The sequence below is a fragment of the Cotesia typhae genome, unplaced genomic scaffold, assembly GCF_013202065.1.
Source record: "Cotesia typhae breed Kobodo isofemale line unplaced genomic scaffold, CoteBio_Ctyphae contig_22, whole genome shotgun sequence".
Classification (NCBI taxonomy): domain Eukaryota; kingdom Metazoa; phylum Arthropoda; class Insecta; order Hymenoptera; family Braconidae; genus Cotesia; species Cotesia typhae.
The window spans coordinates 6,994,856-7,014,968 of NW_027423728.1; the positions used below are offsets into that span (position 1 = coordinate 6,994,856).

The 20,113-nt window shown below is 25.5% G+C and overlaps 2 protein-coding genes across 2 annotated transcripts in view; one reads left to right on the plus strand and one right to left on the minus strand.

Annotated features, from left to right (window-relative positions):
* The window catches only part of Nachralpha4 (nicotinic acetylcholine receptor alpha4), a 46,716-nt gene extending 36,849 nt beyond the window's left edge, over positions 1 to 9,867 (plus strand). The window contains exons 9-12 of the mRNA XM_074237914.1: positions 7,184 to 7,330; positions 7,678 to 7,839; positions 8,172 to 8,412; positions 8,481 to 9,867. Coding sequence (XP_074094015.1) covers positions 7,184 to 7,330; positions 7,678 to 7,839; positions 8,172 to 8,412; positions 8,481 to 8,672 — 742 coding nt within the window. The 3' untranslated portion in view covers positions 8,673 to 9,867. The remainder of the gene's footprint in view (positions 1 to 7,183; positions 7,331 to 7,677; positions 7,840 to 8,171; positions 8,413 to 8,480) is intronic.
* A 1,667-nt stretch (positions 9,868 to 11,534) lies between these two features.
* Positions 11,535 to 18,828, minus strand: LOC141524190 (aminopeptidase Q). Its single transcript, XM_074237900.1, has 16 exons — positions 18,649 to 18,828; positions 17,259 to 17,458; positions 16,832 to 17,195; positions 16,063 to 16,411; positions 15,834 to 15,989; positions 15,445 to 15,762; positions 15,177 to 15,357; positions 14,935 to 15,085; positions 14,791 to 14,872; positions 14,447 to 14,624; positions 13,863 to 14,076; positions 13,508 to 13,782; positions 12,708 to 12,892; positions 12,459 to 12,629; positions 12,160 to 12,382; positions 11,535 to 11,818 (listed from the first exon to the last, which is right to left on the minus strand). The coding sequence occupies exons 1-16, from the start codon at positions 18,695 to 18,697 to the stop codon at positions 11,669 to 11,671; spliced, it is 3,246 nt and encodes a 1,081-aa protein (XP_074094001.1). The 5' UTR covers positions 18,698 to 18,828; the 3' UTR covers positions 11,535 to 11,668.
* Between the last annotated feature and the right edge of the window lie 1,285 nt (positions 18,829 to 20,113).

The window sequence follows — 20,113 nt, forward strand, 5'->3', positions numbered from 1 at the left end:
TTTAATGATGTCATTAATGATACCTATTACTCTTGGGAAATTAACTGGTTGATAAAATCTAAAAATTTATTATTCAAGTAAATAATGAAATGTAAAACCATTTAAAAGGGGATTTTAATATTTTAATATTTTAATATCTTAATATAAAAATATTCAACTAATTTAAAAGTGTTTTTAATCGTGAGCACAATTTATAGTTCCATATCAATTCTACATTATGGTTATGGAGATATTTTATTATCATAATATTTTATTCATTTTCATGCTATGATATTTAAAATTTCTGGAATTAAAAAATTAAAGGAGTTTTTTTTTTTTTTTTTTTTTCAAGATTAAAATTTTAAACTAAAAAAGATATGTATATTCTGAGAATAGATTGTTTACGGTAGAAGTGTAATCTGTATATTGTCATAACTGAAACAATGCTTTTCACATTTTTTGTTTACGTGTTATATATATATATTTTTTTACCTTTTTTCAAATGTACACTCTATTTTGATGATACATAGTAAAAACAGTGAAAACCCCGAGGGAAATGATTCGTATCTGTATAAATATATATATTACAAAAGAAAGAAACATTCACTGAGCAAGCTTTTACTATCCGATTTACCGATTTGCCAGAGGGACCCCACAGTCGGACCAGAAAAACAGATAAGTACAAAAATTTCCACTTGGCTTACGTGAGAAGATCTGAATTGGGAGATCTAAAGGTCTAAAGATGTTAAAATGTAAAAGCTTACATATCTTTTCTCTATTTTATCGCAAGAAGGGTAAATTCTCATGAGATTATATGAATAAAAAACTTCAACAATCAAAATCAACTCACTGTTTTTTTTATTTGTTTTTTTTTTTTTATAAACAAAATTTTTAGCAAGCCAGTTCAAAAACAAAAAACACTATGTGACTGCCGTAACTTATAAACAACAAATAAATAAAATTTTGCTTTTTTAAATAATGACTTTTGTTAAATTGCACTGTTCTGTCGTAATTATTGAAGTTTTTAAAAATATAAGCTCATCCCGATGTTACACTCATCAAAAGCTTTCATTTGAGTACCCACATGCATTTTCATATATTTTTCATATATACATATATATAATATATATATAAATATATGAAAAATTGATGTGGGTACTCAAATAAAAGCTCTTAATGAGTGTAACATCGTGATGAACTTGTATTTTTAAAATTGTCAGTAGTTGACAAGATACGAGGTAATTTCTTAATTATTCATCTAGAGATAAATTTCACTAAAACAAACCGATTTTATTACATGACTATCCTGGACACAAAATTTTTCTTATTCTCTTAATAACATAAATGATTGATGAATCAATGAATAATTAATTGGGGCGAGTAAAAAGTAAAAGTTAAAAAAAAACACTAATTCTTTGATAAAAAATATTAATGAAATTTTTTGGTATCCAACAGTTAATATGAAAAGAATAAAAGTGTGTCAACCTTTTAAAGGATTTAATAGAGTTTAGTGCATCATCATATAAAATGTCGTTTAATCCGAACGGGAATATTAAGCGAGTTTACAAGCAAAATTTGCTTATCTTCGTAATACATTTTATCGTTTTTATTAAATAAATTTATTTTATAAAATAACAATGATAATAATTTCTATAAAATTTTAATTAAACTTAAGTTTTCAATTTAAATAAAATAAAAAGTTAGTTGTTGTCCCTAATAAATATTTTATTGATCGTTGGTAAGTTTGCTGTTTGCTGTTTGCTGTTTTCTGTCTCAAGAGATTTTAAAATCTCATCAGAAATTCTTTGAGTATAACTTTAACTTTTGTTTTCACTTATTACTTGAACAACTATATTTATAAACAAAATAAAATTTTCTTATTATTAATTTCTTTTTATTTACTCTTAAGACAGAGAGACAAAATAAAAATTTTACAGCTTAAAACATAAAAAAAAAAATGTGCTTGTCTTGTTAAAAATAATAACAATAATAAATACAGTTTATGTTTATATATATTTTTCCCAGTTGATATATGATAAAGTCATCAGAGTCTTTTGTCACGACTTGAAGAAAAAAACAAGAAAGAAAATAAAGAAGAATAGTTTGTTAGTGAGCGACTTTTATAGTTTAAAACGATAAAATAAAATTCAACAATTTTTTTTTCATTTAAAAAAACAATCACATATTGGCTTTCAACCACAATCGGGTCGGGGATGAACTTTGATGCCGTTTATAGCAATAAGTTACTCGTTTTAAAGCTCAATTCACGTTGAAATATTATTTTTATCTATATTTCAAATTTAATCCCTATTGTTAATTAAAAAATAGTTAATTCCTTTAATCACAATATTATTTTTGTGATGAAATGAAATATTATATTATCACATAAATATGTAGGATGCTTTATTAAATTATTTCATAATATAAAATTAATGATATTCTGTCAGCAGCAGATAACAACAAAAAAGACAAAACGACAACTGCAAAAGCCTAGCTGTGATGACTCTTGAGTTTCATCCAGTATAAATTATTATTTTACACACCTACTGAATTAACTGTTTTGGTTTATTGAACTATAAATCTTTTGATTATCAATCGTAATACATTTTAAATCCGCCAATAAAAGAACAGTTGATAAATAGCAAATTAAATTTATAACTAGGGGGTTTATTGAAGTTTTAAATACCAGCTAAGTCTTTCTAGGGTGTAATTGTAAAAATTACATTATTTTTGAGACATATGCCGTTACAGTTTCACTTGAAACCTTTTTTATTTTATAAATAGTAAAAGGTTTAGAACCTTTAAATTTTCTTTTCACATTTAATATCTTACACTGTAATTTTTCGTATAAATTCTTTAGATTCCGATAACTGAGCTTGAGAATTAAAGGTTCAGCTGTTATAATTCACAGTAAATTTATTTTTATCTATAATTAGTAGCTCACACTTTAAATTTTATTTTTCCAAGTAAAAATACATTTATTTCGATAAAACGAAAAAATTTATCACCGATAAATCGAAATTTTGAAAATATCAATTGTTAACTATTAATTTCTCAAGAAATAACTTGAAAAATAATAAATAACTTCTAATTTAAACTTTCAGGCGACTAAAAATACATTCAAAGTTGTAAAATTAGGTATTTCTAACTGTAATTGCATTATTACAAAATATATTCTCAATTATTACAGTGTCAAGTATAATACTTGCAGTTTCTTTTACGAAGGACCTCTTTTCACTCTTAAAACTAAATTTTCCGTGTAATAAAAATTGATCTTTCTTAATATTTTCACAAATAATAAGCGCAATAACATTTGTAGTTTATTATTAAAAGGGATCTAAAGATTTGGACCCCTGATACTTGAAATTAATATCCACAAGACTTGCCATCTGCAGGTACATACAATCTATATACAAAATATATATACAAAATATAATTGAGAATAAGAGTGAGAAAGAAAAATAATAAAGGTTATTATTGAAGGACCTCTTTTTACTCTCAAAACTCTATTTTTACAAAAAAAGCAAGTCTAAAACATATGAGTGTACACACTATCATAAATAAAATCTGTGAATTTTATCATTAAATATTTACCCTTAAGAGTATGAAGAAGATGTACAGACTTAATATTTATTTTCAGTAAAAGATTAAGGTACCTGAAAATTCGTTAGAATTAAAAAATTTTAAAATAAGTAATAAAATTTGATAAATTGACGTGGAATCATTTGTGAAAATGAGATTTAGCTAAAAACTGTCAAACTGACGTATTCTAATGAATTTAATGATTCCCCTGAGTCTGAGTAATCAAAGCCGTACTTGACATTTGTACCAAAAGTCACCTTTAATTGAATCAACTGAATAAACGGCGCTCAATCCAATTTTATTTTTCTCTTTTTGTAACGTTTGAAAGAATTTTAATGCAGTCAGTAGAACGATAAGTGGAAAATTACGGATAAAGTTTTTTTTTTTTACCAAAAAGTCTGGAGAGTTTGCAGAGCTGTGTAATATACTATGATAATTATTATAAAAGTAATTATCACTGAAAGAAAATTAAATATAAAATAAAGTTTTATTATGTAGATAAATTCCTGGTTCTGAAGTGATCTATTATTTGTTGAGAAAGGAAAAGGTTGTTGAGCTTCCGGAATAAGTTGAATTGATAATGTGGTATGCAGCCGCTGGTACAGAGCTTTTCTCTTAAATCCAGTTAAATCTTAAGGGAAAATCAATTTTAATTTAAGATTGATAAAACGAATGCCTTTGCTAACAGAAACCAAAAATTATTATTTACATTTAAAGTTTTAATTAAACAACTTTAATAATATTTTATAATATATATATTTTAGGTAGATATATTGAATAAGAATATAAATTTCTGTAATCTGTTATGTCGCGGTTTAAATTAAATTTTATTTTTTCAAGTGGGTGTGAAGCATTCGTATTGAGGTTACTTATATTCCAACTATCCAACTATCCATTATTCTTACTCCTTGACATCTCTCTGTCTCAATATGCCAGCTTGGAATTTTCAATTTTACACTTTACAGTCGACTGTTTGTCTCCAGATTCTATTTATATTCAATGAAATTTTATTTTATTTTTCATAAAATTTTATCTCAAAAAAAAACATCAAATCTTTTCAAGAACAAATTTATTGATAATTAGTGATAATAATTTAATGCGGTAAATTTATTTTAAATTGATATTGATCGTATATATGTGTGTCAATGTTTGAGTAAATTTAGTAAATGTATAAACCTGTGGGTACTGTACGACTTCTCTACGACGGATAATATAAAACAAGACGTTAGCTTTACGGAGCGGAAGAAAAGAGAGCTTGGCTCGTTTCCTTTTACTTCCTCAACATATATTTCTGGCTACTTTCCAAAGTATTTTTCTTCCGTAACCTCCATACCACCTATTTACACTATATGTACAAGAATCAAGATTGTTAAAATCCTAAAACATAAAAACATATAATAATAATAATAATGAAAAAAGTGCTCGTTTTTAAAACATTAATTTTTTTTAGTTTTATTAATTTATTACTTTTTTTTTTATTTCTTCTTTAAAATTATATTACCATAAAATTTAAATAAGAAAATAAATTATTTTTTTATCAAACTTTTTTTGCACAAGAAGGATTTATTTTAATCTTTATTGTTTTTAGTACAATTTATAATAATAATAATTTATTATCTCTAGATAAATAATGAAGAAATGACCTCGTATCTTGTCAACTACTGACAATTTTAAAAATACAAGCTCATCCCGATGTTATACTCATCAAGAGCTTTCATTTGAGTACCCACATGAATTTTTCATATATTTATATATATTATATATATGTAGAATATAGATTTTTAGATTATATTAATTAAAAGAAATTACAGCACGAGACAATATTTTTTTAAAAGTATAATAATAGATTTATTGATAAGGGAAAATAACATACATACAACTGCTCACTAGCCTGGGTGGTATTAGACTAACTTACAAAACTATCCTTTAAAATTACTTGGGCCTCTTGGTCCCTTCTAACCCCCATCTCTAGACAGTATACTTACATACTTCATACACCCTTACTCATTCTCTCACTCGCACTCAAGCTACAATATATTTAAACATCTTACAGAGTAACTATATTTTGACATCTGGCGACAGCATGTTAGAAATACTAGTTACTCATCTAATCCTTAAATTTACAACCACTTAGCCTTGAAACTAAAATAAAAATACTTAAACACCGAATACTTTTACTAAAGTAGAAGCATAGAAAATATTTACAACAAAATATTTTTCCTGCTCCTACATATATGTATATATGAAAAATATATGAAAATGCATGTGGGTACTCAAATGAAAGCTCTTGATGAGTATAACATTGGGATGAGCTTATATCTTGAAAAAAGTCAATAGTTAAAAAATTACAGTGCAATTTAACAAAATTTATTATTTAATAAAGCAAAATTTTATTTATTTGTAGCTCACAATAATAATTGCCGATTCTCAGCACAAATCCCAAATAAAACGGATTTATCATATAATATATGTAAATAAGGATTAGTCAATGAGCAATGAGGCTGTTAATTGATTTAATTCATGTCTTCTGATTTATACGTAATCCTCCAATCGGATAATCCCTCTTACTCCTACATCAATAATTTCCCAACAATAAAATCATTCTACACAAGATATTATTAAAGACAATTGATGAATTAAAGTCTTAACCAAGTATTTAAATATTTACAAGCGAGGCTTTTTAATCGAAAACTTATACTTTTGTCATAGCCACCAAGTGAGTTAAACTATAAAAGAAAACTCATCGCCTTTATTTTTATTTTTCGACGTGGTGACGTTTCCGTTTGGTGAAATCTCCCAAGAGTATATACATCGACAACCGAGCAACGTAAAAAATATAATAAAATAAAGAAAAGAAATGAGCAAGAGTTTCAATCATAAATAAAAAAAAAATTTTATATAAAATATCCGTTGAGATGACTGAAAAATCCGTAAAAAGTTTTTTTTTTCCGAGCAATTGATAGGGCTGCATTCGAACCTTAAACAAACTTTAAACTCAATGCTGAAAAAACTTTTCCTCTACCCTTACATTAATATAGAGTAATACTTTTGTGCAAAAAGTTATTTCAATACGCTGTTTATTTAAAATAATAATTTTACGCTTTTGAAAGGAAAAAAAAATTGCTGTCCTAGATACGAGAAAAATATATTTAAATATCTTGAATGATAAATAAATTTGTTGAAATTATTTTGATGAATATTTTCTCATAAAATCTGGATAATCCATTTTTTTTTTTTTTTTTTTTTCTTAAACTTTAATATATATTGACATACACCAAAAAATAAAGATTTTATATTTCAATGGTTTATTTTTTCGCTTTTTATTAAAACCACAAAGCTTTCATCTTTAGAGTGAAGAATAAATTGCGTCGTCCTTTCGAGTCGACGTTGATCAATGCTTAGGTAGACACTTAGGTAGATGAAAAAGTGGTTGCAATTTGGATCGACTTTACTGACGCTGTAAAACTGTTACGAATATTTATTATTGAGGTCGTTAATCATCCCTGAAAATTTTAATAATTATTATTGATAATTGAATTTTTGAATTTTTTTTTTTTTTTTTTTTTTTTAATGAAAAAAAAATAATTACAAACATAAAACCGAATACCGTTATTTGTTTCAGCATTTGTGTAACGGTGGTGGTATTGAATGTCCACTTTCGTTCACCGCAAACACATAAAATGGCGCCCTGGGTGAAGCGGGTATTTATCCACATTTTACCACGATTACTAGTGATGCGAAGGCCGCAATATAAATTTGAGCCAAGTCGGTTAGTATTTTATTCATATAAAAATTAAGAAAAATTTCTCAAAAATAATTTCATGCAATAAAATTTATTTGTTAAAAAAATATATATTTTTTTCCTTATCAATAAATTGTTGTAAAAATTGTAATAGAACAAGTCGCGGTAATATTGTGTGTGTGTGTGTGTGTGTGTGTGTGTGTGTGTGTGTGTGTGTGTGTGTGTGTGTGTGTGTGTGTGTGTGTGTGTGTGTGTGTGTGTGTGTGTGTATTTACTAGTAAATGTAATGCAATTTAATCGATAAGCCCTTCAAGCTCAAGCGTATTTTTATCCTACGCTGAAACTAAATTATTTTATTATATAAATTTTTTAAGATTTTCTTCCGGGCGAGTTCTCAACATGAGACCTGTTAGAGGAAAAGAAAAAGCAAGTTATTATCCTTATCATCCTTCGAGTCAAGAAGACAGTGAAGAACATTTAACACCCAAGAGATTTTCTAGCAGACATGTTTCTAAAGAGGATCTTTCACCCTCCAGGTTCTTACTATAATACCAAAAATATTTTTAATTTTTATTTTTATTGCTTTAATTATTCGATTAAGAGTTTTTATCGAATATTGTTGATTATTTTCATTTTTAAATTATTATTCGGATCATTTAATTTACTTTATAAATTAGCTAATTAATAATTTAATTATTAATTTATTCATTATCTCACTTGATTAAATATCTAGTTATAAAATATTACAATAATTATAATTGAAATAAAAATTAAATTTTTAAAAATAAAAACTTTTTTAAAAAAGTAAAAATTAAATTTTTAAAAATGAAAATTTAATTAAATACAAAATATCAATTTTACAAACCAGCCTGGCAGAACAAGCAAGATTTGGAGGAAGCTGTCTGATCCACGGTCCAATACCACCGCTTCCTTTAAACGCCGAGTGCGAGGATTTACCGGGTGCAGCTGGGATTGAAGATATCAAAAGTCCAGTTCTTAGAAATTCTTCAACATTTTCCCACTCAAGTTGCCCACCTGAGATCCATAGATCCTGCATCTGCGTTCGTTTTATTGCTGAGCACACTAAAATGCTTGAAGATTCTACCAAGGTAAAAATAAGAAAAAAATAATTACTGTCTAAACATACACTTCATTCTTATTTATTTTATTTATCCAGGTAAAAGAAGACTGGAAGTACGTGGCGATGGTACTGGACAGGTTATTCTTGTGGATTTTCACTCTGGCCGTTTTAGTCGGAACAGCTGGAATTATTTTGCAAGCGCCAACTCTCTACGATGACAGAGTTCCTATTGATAAAAAATTTAGCGAATATGCCAAAGACACTGTCGTCAGATGTCCTCCTCAATAGTCCTTGCCCTTCATCATCTTACATCGCAATCCTCTTTGTCATCAACAATATCGTCGTTGTATAAGTATAACAACAATAATAATAATAATAATAATAATAATAATAATAATTATAATTATAATTATAATTATAATAATATGGTAATTATTAGCAATAGTAATGATAAAAAATAATAGACTATAATCCACAGTAGGTTCGAATTAATAATAAATAATAATAATAATAATAATAATATACTTACGGTATATCGGTTGCCAATATGAACAATAGTCTACTATTGTTGTTTAATTATTATTTTATTGAATATTGAATTTTAAACAGCTGATAAACGGCTTTACTCGCAGCTGTGAAATAAAGTTACTAACAGAATAAGTATTTGTAATATTATATATATGAGCAAAAATAATAGATACAATGTAGCCTATGCTCAAATAACTTGTAACGAAGCTGCCTCCTTTATTATATATTTTAATTTTTTTTAACGACCTAATTTATTATTAATTTTAATAGAAAAAAATTTTTTTTTTTTTTTTATTCAAAGACTGTTAAAATTATTTAATTATTTAATTAAGACCATTTTATTTAAATGGAAAATAAAAGAATTGAGCTTTAATTGACATACACACCAAAGATACTTGAGTGCGTGTAAATACTCAATGAAATAATATACGCTAGTCAAAAGGTAGGATTACACTACTCGGATTTAATTTTAATACTTTTTTAATATCATCGAAATTCGGAATATAAAATAAATCCGGAGAGTGTAAATACCATGAGGTGGATTAAAATAATAGTAATCATTTTTTATTACCATTATTTTAATCAAAATTAATTATTTTATTAAAATTAAATTATGAATACTATATTTAATTGCACAAAAGTAAGAAAAAAAAATTTTACGGATTAAAAATTATTTGAAAAAAAATTATTCGCGTTAGAAATTTATTTTATAACAAAAAAAAAAACCGATATATTTTTTTTTGTAAAATAATAATTATATTTGCTATTATATAAAATTTTTTTTTCACCACAGGTCGACACATATTTTATTTAAACAGTAAGAAAATTTAGTAAATATGTAAATAATAGAACAATTTAAAAAAAAATTCCGTAGTATATTTAATATTAATAAAAAAAATACGCCTGAAAAAAAAAACAGAAACAGATTACGTATTTTGTAAAAAAAAATAAATAATTACTATTAATAAATTAATTGTAATATAATAAAAAAATAATAAAAAGTTTGATGACTCAACATATTGCCGCGATTAATTTTTAAGCATTTAGTATTATAAGAAAAAGTAAAGCATAACAATTCTAAAGCTGATAGTTGTAGCGAGCTATGAACAACTGAGATCGTTGTTCAATATGCTGTAGTTCGTAGTCGATGTCATTTGTGAGTCGTCTACGTTAATTATTTTTTTAGATAGATGTGTACCTCCCAATTTGTATTATATGAAAATAATAACAATAATAATAAAATTCAAATTAGCAGCACAAGTACTGTGAATTATTGATACAGAGTTGTTTTAAAAACTCGGATAAATTTAATAATATACAATACTTTTCTTTGAGATTAATGGAACAAGATCAAAGGAATAATAATAGGTGTTATCTTGCCTTGTAGTCCTGTAAATAAAATATATAACAACTAGGTCACGATTTAATATTTAAATAAATATTATAATAATTAGAAGTTAATTGGAAATTATTTCCATCAATTACTGCCAACAATATAAATATATATTTGTCATAAGTAATCATAATTGTAAACGATATTTAATCGTTTTATAAATTAATCAGTCAATTTATTTGTAATTCAAATTTTTTTTTTTTTTTTAATTATTTATTTTAGACAAAAAAAATCTTTTATTGAAAATAAAAAATACTGAAACAATAAAATTTAAAATTAAAAAAAAATAATAGTACGAGCGTGCCTTTTGCTGCTCGCAATTTTATTGAATTTATTAAAATGTTGCACTAATAAATAGATAATTGTAATAATAAAGTGGATAAAATATAAAAAAAAACAATAAATGGAAATAAAAAAAAATACGCACATATTTTATATTTTAGCGACGTACGCACTCTGGAATAATATTTAGAAAATTGAATGAAAAAATTAAATAAATATTTGTATAACTTTGAAACAAGAAAAATTAATATAAATAATTTAATTAAAAATAATAAAATTAATAATTAATATTGTGTAAAGTCATAATAAATTACAAGCACTTTAAGAAGTATTGAAGTTAAAGCTGTTAGAAGAAATATACTTATTAACCTAAAATATTTGTGTAAATAAAGGTATATTGTAAATATTGGACAAAGAAAAATTTTAGAAATTTATAGTAAATTTCATTATTAAAATTTTTTTTTTCTTTTTATTTTTGTCTAAATAAATTAATTGCATTATTATTGAGTGACCTAAAAAAAAAAAATTAATTAATAAATAAATAAAATATGAAGAAAAAAAAAATAGTTTGATGAATAAACTAGAAGAAATATAAAAATTAGGTGGTAAAATAAAATTTAGAAATTTGAAAAATGACCCGTGAAAATTTTGTCATTTTTATCAAAATTTTTTTTTTTTTATTATTGATTTGTTAAGCTATTAAAATTAATTCAAAAAATTTTATAAAAAGGCTGTATATGCCTGCTGTAGTCTAAATATTATTTTTATCCTTTGTTAATGACTAACTTTCAATAATAATAATAATAATAATAATAATAATTATTATTATTATTATTATTATTATTATTATTGCTGTTGAAATTACAATGAATGTGTATTTCTTAATGTTTGTTAAATATGTAATATTGAGTCAGATAAATAAAAAAAAATAAATAATAATAATCTAATTTAATTTTATAATAATTTGTATATTTATTAATATTATTATTATTATTATTATTTGTGGATTTATACAAATGATTTAATAATGCTAAATACTATAAAATTTTTTTTTTTAATTTAATATCACTTATTTAAGTAATCAATCTTTAAATCTGTCGATGGTCTCTTCAAAATCTGAAAGTGAATGATTTAAAAATGATATCCAGGATGTACCTTTAGCTTCTACGAACGCAGTGATATAACCAACTGGTTTCAAGCTTTCGTAGTTTTCATCTCGGAAATTTTGAAACTGTAAATTAATAATTACAATAAATAATTACAAAAAAATTGGGAAAGGATTGAGCCGTTTAAAAGTTATTAAAAAAAAACTTGATTTGAAAAAATTTTTTTTCGTAGTTTTTTTAAGATTCCTCAAAATCTACCAGTCGGAATCGGTCCAAATTGTATTCAAAATCTAACTTTGGTCAAGCCCTTTCGAATGACACCAACTGCGATCAAATCGGCCAAGCCGTTCAAAAGTTATGAAAGTAAAAATAATAATCTTCCGATTTTTGAAAATTTAAAATTTTTTTGGCGGGAAATTAAAAATAAATATTTTTTTTTTTTTTTATAATAAAAAAATAAATTTACATCAATAAGATCCTTGTGATTAGTAAATCCACTTCCTACAGATCCAACAAAAGCTCGCAAAATAGGATAAGACTTTTTATATTTCTTCATTATTTCCGGCCAATTTTTTTGAACAAATTTAAAAGCCACTTGCGCAGACACTGGATGATCATCAAAAGCCCGAAGAATAATTAAAGCATCCTGTTCATCAACTATTTCTCCTTTAACTATTTCATTCAAAACTCTGAAAAAGACCCGCAGGATTTATTTATTATTTATTTTCTAATCCGATTAAAAATATTAATAGAGTTAAAACTTACGCTTGTAACATCCAGGGTACTTGGAAGCAAGCCAAAGAGGACAAGAATGAATTTCTGTCAGTATCACGTTTTGTGATGTTTCCTAATTTATCCAGCCACCATTCCCATCCAAGTTGATCCTCGAGCTTAGCAAAAGTACAGAGAAGTGTCTCACGCAGATACGAAGGTACGCTGAACAAAGTTTTGACAACACAATTAATGACAATAGGACAATATTATTTTTACTGTAGTACAATCGTGTTCTAGTACCTTTGTTTCAATTTCAATCTATGTGAGCGTTTTAAATCCTGGTAATTATTTTTCGCCCAATCAACGTAACTAGGATTCTCAAATGCCGACCCAAACTGATGAGAAATCAAGGTCATTCGGGTGCCTTCGGTTATTTTTAAGCCGACTTGATTGAACAAGCTTGACGTTAATCTTCTCATGAATTTCTAAAATATCAAGTTTTATCACGTTAAAGTTAGAAATTACTTTATCATTTTCGGTAAATATTTACAAGTAGGGTCAAATATTTTTATTTTTTTTTTCATGTATTTTTTTTTTTTTTTTTTTTTTTTAAAAATACATAAAAAAATTAACAATTAAAAAAAAAATTGATTGTCATAATTTTAACAAATTTTTAGTAATTTTCAAAAAATTTTTTAGAAAATTGCGATATTTAACTTTTAAACTTCCCGCGAAAAAAATTAAAAATTTTTATTTTTATAAATAATTTTTGTACGAAAAATCTCATAAATTCTCTCTGATTTACCCCGTTTTTTTAATTGTTCGGTTTTTTAGTACTTTAAAAAAAAAATAAAATAGAAATTTTATCCAAAAATATGAGAGCCAAAATTTTTTCTCCAACTTTTGAAGACAAAAAAAGCTATCAAAATTTTTATTTTTTCCTTTCACGACATTTTTTATCATAAAAGCGCCGTAAAAACAATTTTCATTTTTTGAACGAAATTTCTATTTGATTTTATTGAAAAATATCTGTTAAATTAACTCTCATAAATTTTTTTATCAATAATATTGATGATAAAATAAAATATTTATATAGTTACTTGATAATCGGGATAAACTGTGGTATCGTACAAAACAAGATCGAGTTTAATCGCATGACGCATGAGTGCGGTCCAGGGCTCCGGCTGGGTTTCATTTTTCAAATAATTGATAACACTGAAAGCAGTAGCGTAAGACGTTGATCCCACAAAAGCTAAACTTAAAACATCGTCTACCAAAGAAGCTTTTACCGCGGAAGGAAAAAGAGCTGGATTATCCTCTAAAGCTTTTGCTATCAATTCCCAATTCTTATCGTCGTAGTTAACTCGAAAGTAACCTAACAATTAATCCTTATAAAACAAAATCTATCATTTATTTTTTAAATTTAATTTAAGTATAGATATGAATAAATATTACCTAAAGAGTTTACGTTAAAGATTACCCAGTTTTCTCTGTCTTCAACATCTGATTCAGGGTGTCCTACATTGTCTAATAAAGTTTCTTTACTATCGGGACTTATCCAAATTAATGATGGAGACGTCCAATTTTTTTGGCCAACTGTCGTCCAAGTAAGCGGTATGTGCCAAGGTTTTTGGTCATCCAATGTTCGATTGTCAAATCTAAAACGACTCTAAAAAAAAAAAATTAACAATTTAATAGATGACACTCATCGAGACCTTTCATTTAAGTACCCACATGAATTTTTCATATATTTTATATATTTATATATATATATTATATATATATAAATATATGAAAATGCATGTGGGTACTCAAATGAAAGCTCTTGATGAGTGTAACATCGGGATGAGCTTATATCTTGAAAAAAGTCAATAGTTAAAAAATTACAGTCCAATTTAACAAAAGTCAATATTTAATAAAGCAAAATTTTATTTATTCATAAAATAAAATAAAAATTAAAAATAATAAAATTAAATTAATTTTATAAATTAAATTAAATAAAAAAATATTAAAATTAAATAAAAAAAAAAAAAACATACTTGCGTAATTTTAGCAGTTGCCGTTTTATAATCACGATTGATAAACACAACTGGATATCCATGACTATTGATCCAGGACTCCATTACATTTATAAGAGAGACACTGTCTGGATTATTATTATCATCATTGTTGGTTATAGCTTCAAGAAATGAATTGACGTCACCATTTCCATTCGACCTAATAACATTAACACAAATATACATGTATATATATTTAAATCTACAACCGACCTTGAAATAACACTCACAGGAAATAACTTATCAGAGGAATTTAAATTTACTGTATAAACAGGATGTACAATAATTTTAATATTATTATTTTTATTATTATTATTATTACCCACCACCGTGAAACGAACTTCCTGTAGCCAGTTCTAGAGTCATTTTGCTTCAACACGCCATGCAACATATGTAAAAGACATGCACCTACGAGCAATTGATTTAAATATGCTCAAACAAAAATTACATTAGTTTTTAATAATATTTACCGCGGTAGTACAATTCTTCCGGGTGAAAAGCTTCTAAATATTCTGGATTAACTTTTGATTTTAGGGATTGTGAGACACTGTAGCCGTCTGATTCAAAAGCTTCAAGTTGAACGTCTAATAAAAATGTTGTATGATTAAATGTAGTGTCTATCTAAAAAAAAATTTATTATTTAAATCATTAATTATAATAAATAAAATAAATAAAAATAAATAAAAATAAATAAAAAAAAAAAAAAACAAACTTTTTTAACAAAATAATGCTGAAGATCAATTAATGAACTTTCTAAAATCCATACGTCAGTCCAATTTTGAGAATTGACAGATCCTCCGAGCCATTGTCTGCCAATCAATCGAATTAATGTTTTTAACGTCTCATATTTAGTCACTCCAGGCGATGTATCACTCACATTAAACAAATTTTCCCTGTAGTTATTGCAATTAATATCATTATTATTACTAATGTTATTATTTGCAATATTACTATAAATGATAAATGTATATTATGTTTACATAATGGAAATTAATCCGGGATTCCCGGAATTGTCGGCAAAGGGTACGCTCACAATATCCAATTTATTCATGGGAAATTTAACTGAAAACAATTGTTGAAAACTTATAATTACTTGATTAATCATACTATGCAAGTAACTTGGGATCAAATTTTCCCCTTTTTCGCTCCAGAAATTTATTTGAATCACCTCCCCCTTTTCCAATCCGCTTTTTATAGTTCTGCTGCTGACTGATGTCAAGTGACCTTGAATTACCGCGATACTGTGGGGTGAAAGGGGTGGAGTCTCTTCAAATGTGTCAACTACCCAGTTATTTGGTCTAAAAATATAAAAAATAATTAAATCAAAAAAAAAAATTAATAAGTATTATTATTTTTTTTTTTTTCATACAGGCTTGCATTGTATATCTTCCGAGTGTTTGACAGTGCAACCATTCCAATCGGATGAGCAATTGAGATCACAAATCGTGCTTTTAATTTAACATTGTCAAAAATAGGTACAAGTCGACGCGCATTGGTAGGTTTTAATCTGCTTGCCATTACCCACCTAAATTTTTAATTCGTTATTAAACAATTAAATATTAATGAAGAATCTGTCAGTTAAATAAAATGATAATTACCGATCAGCATCTCTATCACTAAAATTAGCGACAAGTAATGTTCGATTATCAGTTTGAACTTCGTAGATTATTTCCAGAGAGTAATTTCCGAGTTTTATCCCCGAAATCGGAGTAATTGTTAGAATACCGTGTGCTTCATCAACTTTGCTTTCAGTTATATTTATCTCTTCAATATTAAGCTCATCAATTGCTATTGTTGATTTATCATCTTCATTATTATTTTCAGTCATTTTTATCGTCGGCTCTGAGCTGTTTGATATTTTGGAAAAATTACTTTGTATGTCCGATTGATTATCAGCAGAACGGGAATTTCTTTCGAGAGAATCAAAAATTTTACTTGAATTTTCGCCTGTAAATAATTTATTGATAAAAAAAAAAGTTGATTATCACAATTTTAATAAATTTTCAATAAAATTTTTAATATCAGATAGTAGCTAGTACAATCCAGATTGTAATGAGTATAATCCAAATTACAAAGAATATAATCTAGATATCACTCAGTATAATCTGGATTATACTAGCTACTATCTTTTTTTTTTTTTTTCGTCACAGATATCACTGAGTATAATCTGGGATTTTATTCAGTGTCATATTGTTCTTTTTTAAAAAAAAAAAAAAAGATAAAATAGAAATTTTATTCAAAAACATTAGAGCCAAAATTTTTTCCAACTTTTGAAAGCAAAAATACGAAGATAAAAAATTGGTAAATAATTACCAAAAAACTAAAATATTAAGCAATAATTATATAAATAAAATAATTTGAAAATACTTTTAGGAAAATCTGCTGGTTGAGGTGTTGTATCATTTGTATTTATCGGTAAATCTGTCGTGTTGTTGCTATTATTGGTAATATTGTCATCATTGAATTTATTGTCAAGCGGCCACATCCTTATCTGTGAAATATTTATGTGTTTGGCATTCAAGACAATGTTATTAAGTTCTTTGGTTCCATTGTAGATAAACTCTATAATGACTCGGCCCTGAACTCGGGAAACTTTATTATCTTCAACAATCGGCGTCAACTTTATGAGATACCTTGAGGGAAATACCCATTTAGAGAGGGAATATTTTTCAGCATCAGCCGGTTCCGAGCCTTCATCTTCAGCAATAAGCGCAGTTGTATCAAATTCTATCTGTTTAAATAAATAAATAGATTACAAAATAAAATTATATCGAGTAAAAAGTTTTATAGGTACCTTTTTACGTGGGAATGCTCCAGCATAAGCTCCAATAAATCCAACAGCAACAAGCAAAAGAAAAATAGCTGTTATAACAATGGCAAGTTTTCTGTGTGATAAAAAGAACCCTCCTTCACGCTGGTATTCAATGCCACTCATTCCTGGCTCACTTGTCATAAATTCGTGGCGATTACTCGAAAATTGCGCCATATTTTCCGCTATAATAATAATTTTTTTTCTTAAAAAAATTGCACTTGTAATTTTTTAAATATTTTCAATAAAAAAAATATGACATTAAATTTATTAGCAGCCACTCGACTATTTTTTAATTTTTTTTTCAACAAATAAATTTTTTCCAAAAAAATTGCATTTTTTATTTTTTTAAATTTCTATCTGTCAATTTTTTGTCATAATTTATTTGTTAAAAAAATTCTTAAAATTACCAAATATCTGTTAAATTAATTTCTATTAAAAAAAAACGGAAAATTTTCAAATAGCTAATTTAATTACTGTAATTAATGAGTAATAGATAAATAAATATCTGATAAATATTTACCAGTGACTGTCTAAAGTAACACTAAAACAAAAATTGATAAAACAGTATGTATATTCAATATATAATAAGAAGTAAAGCTACCGTGACGTCTTGCGTGAGAATTTTCATTGTTTTATTTGTCTTATTTTTTTTCTTATTTATAGTAGTTAGTTAGATAATCCTCGTATAATAAACTAATATACTAAACTTGAATAATTGCAGGTAATTATTATTAAATAGTATGCTCTTGGGGCCAAGATAATCATTTTATTTTTTAACAGTTTAAATTTATATTTATCTTATCTTTAATGTAATCATTATTAATTGTAATAATAACATACGTAAGTAAACACTTCAATGAATCATTTTTTTATAAACGTTTACTCATATTTATTTTAAAAATTATACTACTTACTTTAATTAATTTTTTTTCAAATTTTTTTAATGGTCAGCTTAAAAAAAAAAATAAAATGATAAACAAGACTAGGACGTAATAATTTAACGGACTAGTGTCGAGTTGACAGTAGTAATAGTAATAATAAAATAGCATAGTGTAAAAACTGGGTTATTCAAGAGCGCTTTGTGTTTATAGCCCTTGCAATTATAATTGCCGTGTACATAAATCTCATGATAGTCACTGTACAACAATAAAAACAATTAAATTAACTGAAAACTCATTTACCGTTCCTCATTCGCTTGCTTGCATTTGATTGATTGTTACTTTGTTTAAAAAGTTTCTAACTTGGGCCTCGTTAAAAGTTTTTAGGGAAACGTTTTATAATTTTTTTTTTTTTTTTTTTCAATAAACTTATTAATGATTTTGCTTGGTCGGGTTTTAGTTTTTTAATTAATTAAATAAAAAAAAATACTCACAATTCCGACGACCGAAAGACTCCCATGTATTTACCGAGCCACGTCTCATTGTTTAACAAATAGAGTAATAAATAACAGTATTCATATATTTTATATATAACATGTAAGGTTGAAAAAAAGAATATGTTATTATAAGTCTTGTTAACGCTTAACTAAATTCTAAACAGGTAAAGTGCAATTAGCCTGTGTGTACCACCTGCGATTGGAATAATACGCGGATGCGATTCGCTAGTCGATCGGTAACTCCCCACCTAACCATTATATATACCTATATTATTACTTGTATATACTCACTTTTACTTGAATATAATATTACAATAAGTAACAAGTAATTCTTTTTTATTGTTATTATTATCATTATTATTTTATTACCTTAAAAAATTTTTTTTCTTTCATTTTTTGGCTTCTATAATTATTATATAGGTTACGGATTAATCCGTGAATTTTTTTTAAAATAAATTAATATTGATAATCATTATAACATATATATTTACACAGTTGCTGTGGATTTTAAGTATATGAATTTAATTTACTTACTTATATATATTCGAGGGATAAAAAGAAATATTTAATGCTAATCATTGAAGATAAAAAAATTTATTAAATTTTTTATTTTCATTTGAATAAATAAATTTTAATAGAGAAGATTATAGATTTAATAAATAATTAAAATTGTACACGAAAAAATAATTTTTTTTTTAAATGAACACTATTATAAAAAATTTGTTTAGAATTTTAAACAATTTTTTTTTCTTAATTGAAGAAATAAATATTTTTCTCACAATAACTTTCTTGTTGAAAAAAATTATATTTTATTATGAAAAAAAAGATTTTAGAAGGACAACTTAAGGATTTTTATTCAAAATCGTTTTTTTTAAAGCTGCTGTGAGAAAATTTTTTATTTCAGCTAAGAAATAAAATTTTAAACAAATTAATTTATTACTAGATTTTTTTTATATTTTTAATCACACTAATAGTTTGGGTACTTTTTAAATAAATTTTAAAAATAATAGTGATGGACAAATGTGCACTGTACTTTCTTAGTTATACACATTTTTAAAGATATAAGCTCATCCCGATGTTACACTCATCAAGAGCTTTCATTTGAGTACCCACATGCATTTTATATATTTTTCATATATACATATATATAATATATATAAATATATGAAAAATTGATGTGGTTACTCAAATGAAAGGTCTCGATGAGTGTAACATCAGGATGAGCTTATATCTTTAAAAATGTCAACAGTTCACGAGATACAAGGTAATTTCTTAATACACTGGCCACAAAATTTTGCATATTCTCTTATTAATAATAAAAAAAATAATTTTTATACATGATTGCTAATGTCAGCAGGTAACTAACTACTTATTTATCTATCAGTGACATCCTCCACAATAATATGTATTAGTAATAATAACAATAAAATTCCATTAATTTTTAATTTAGTGATAATGGTAG

Excerpts from the sequence above, each read along its gene's own strand:
- LOC141524190 (XM_074237900.1), bottom strand. The coding sequence starts at position 18,697 with ATGAGACGTGGCTCGGTAAATACATGGGAGTCTTTCGGTCGTCGGAAT. Across the intron at positions 15,990-16,062 it reads AGTGATAGAGATGCTGATCG|GTGGGTAATGGCAAGCAGAT; the intron begins GTAATTATCATT and ends TTAAAAATTTAG. Across the intron at positions 13,783-13,862 it reads CTTTAACGTAAACTCTTTAG|GTTACTTTCGAGTTAACTAC; the intron begins GTAATATTTATT and ends ATTAATTGTTAG.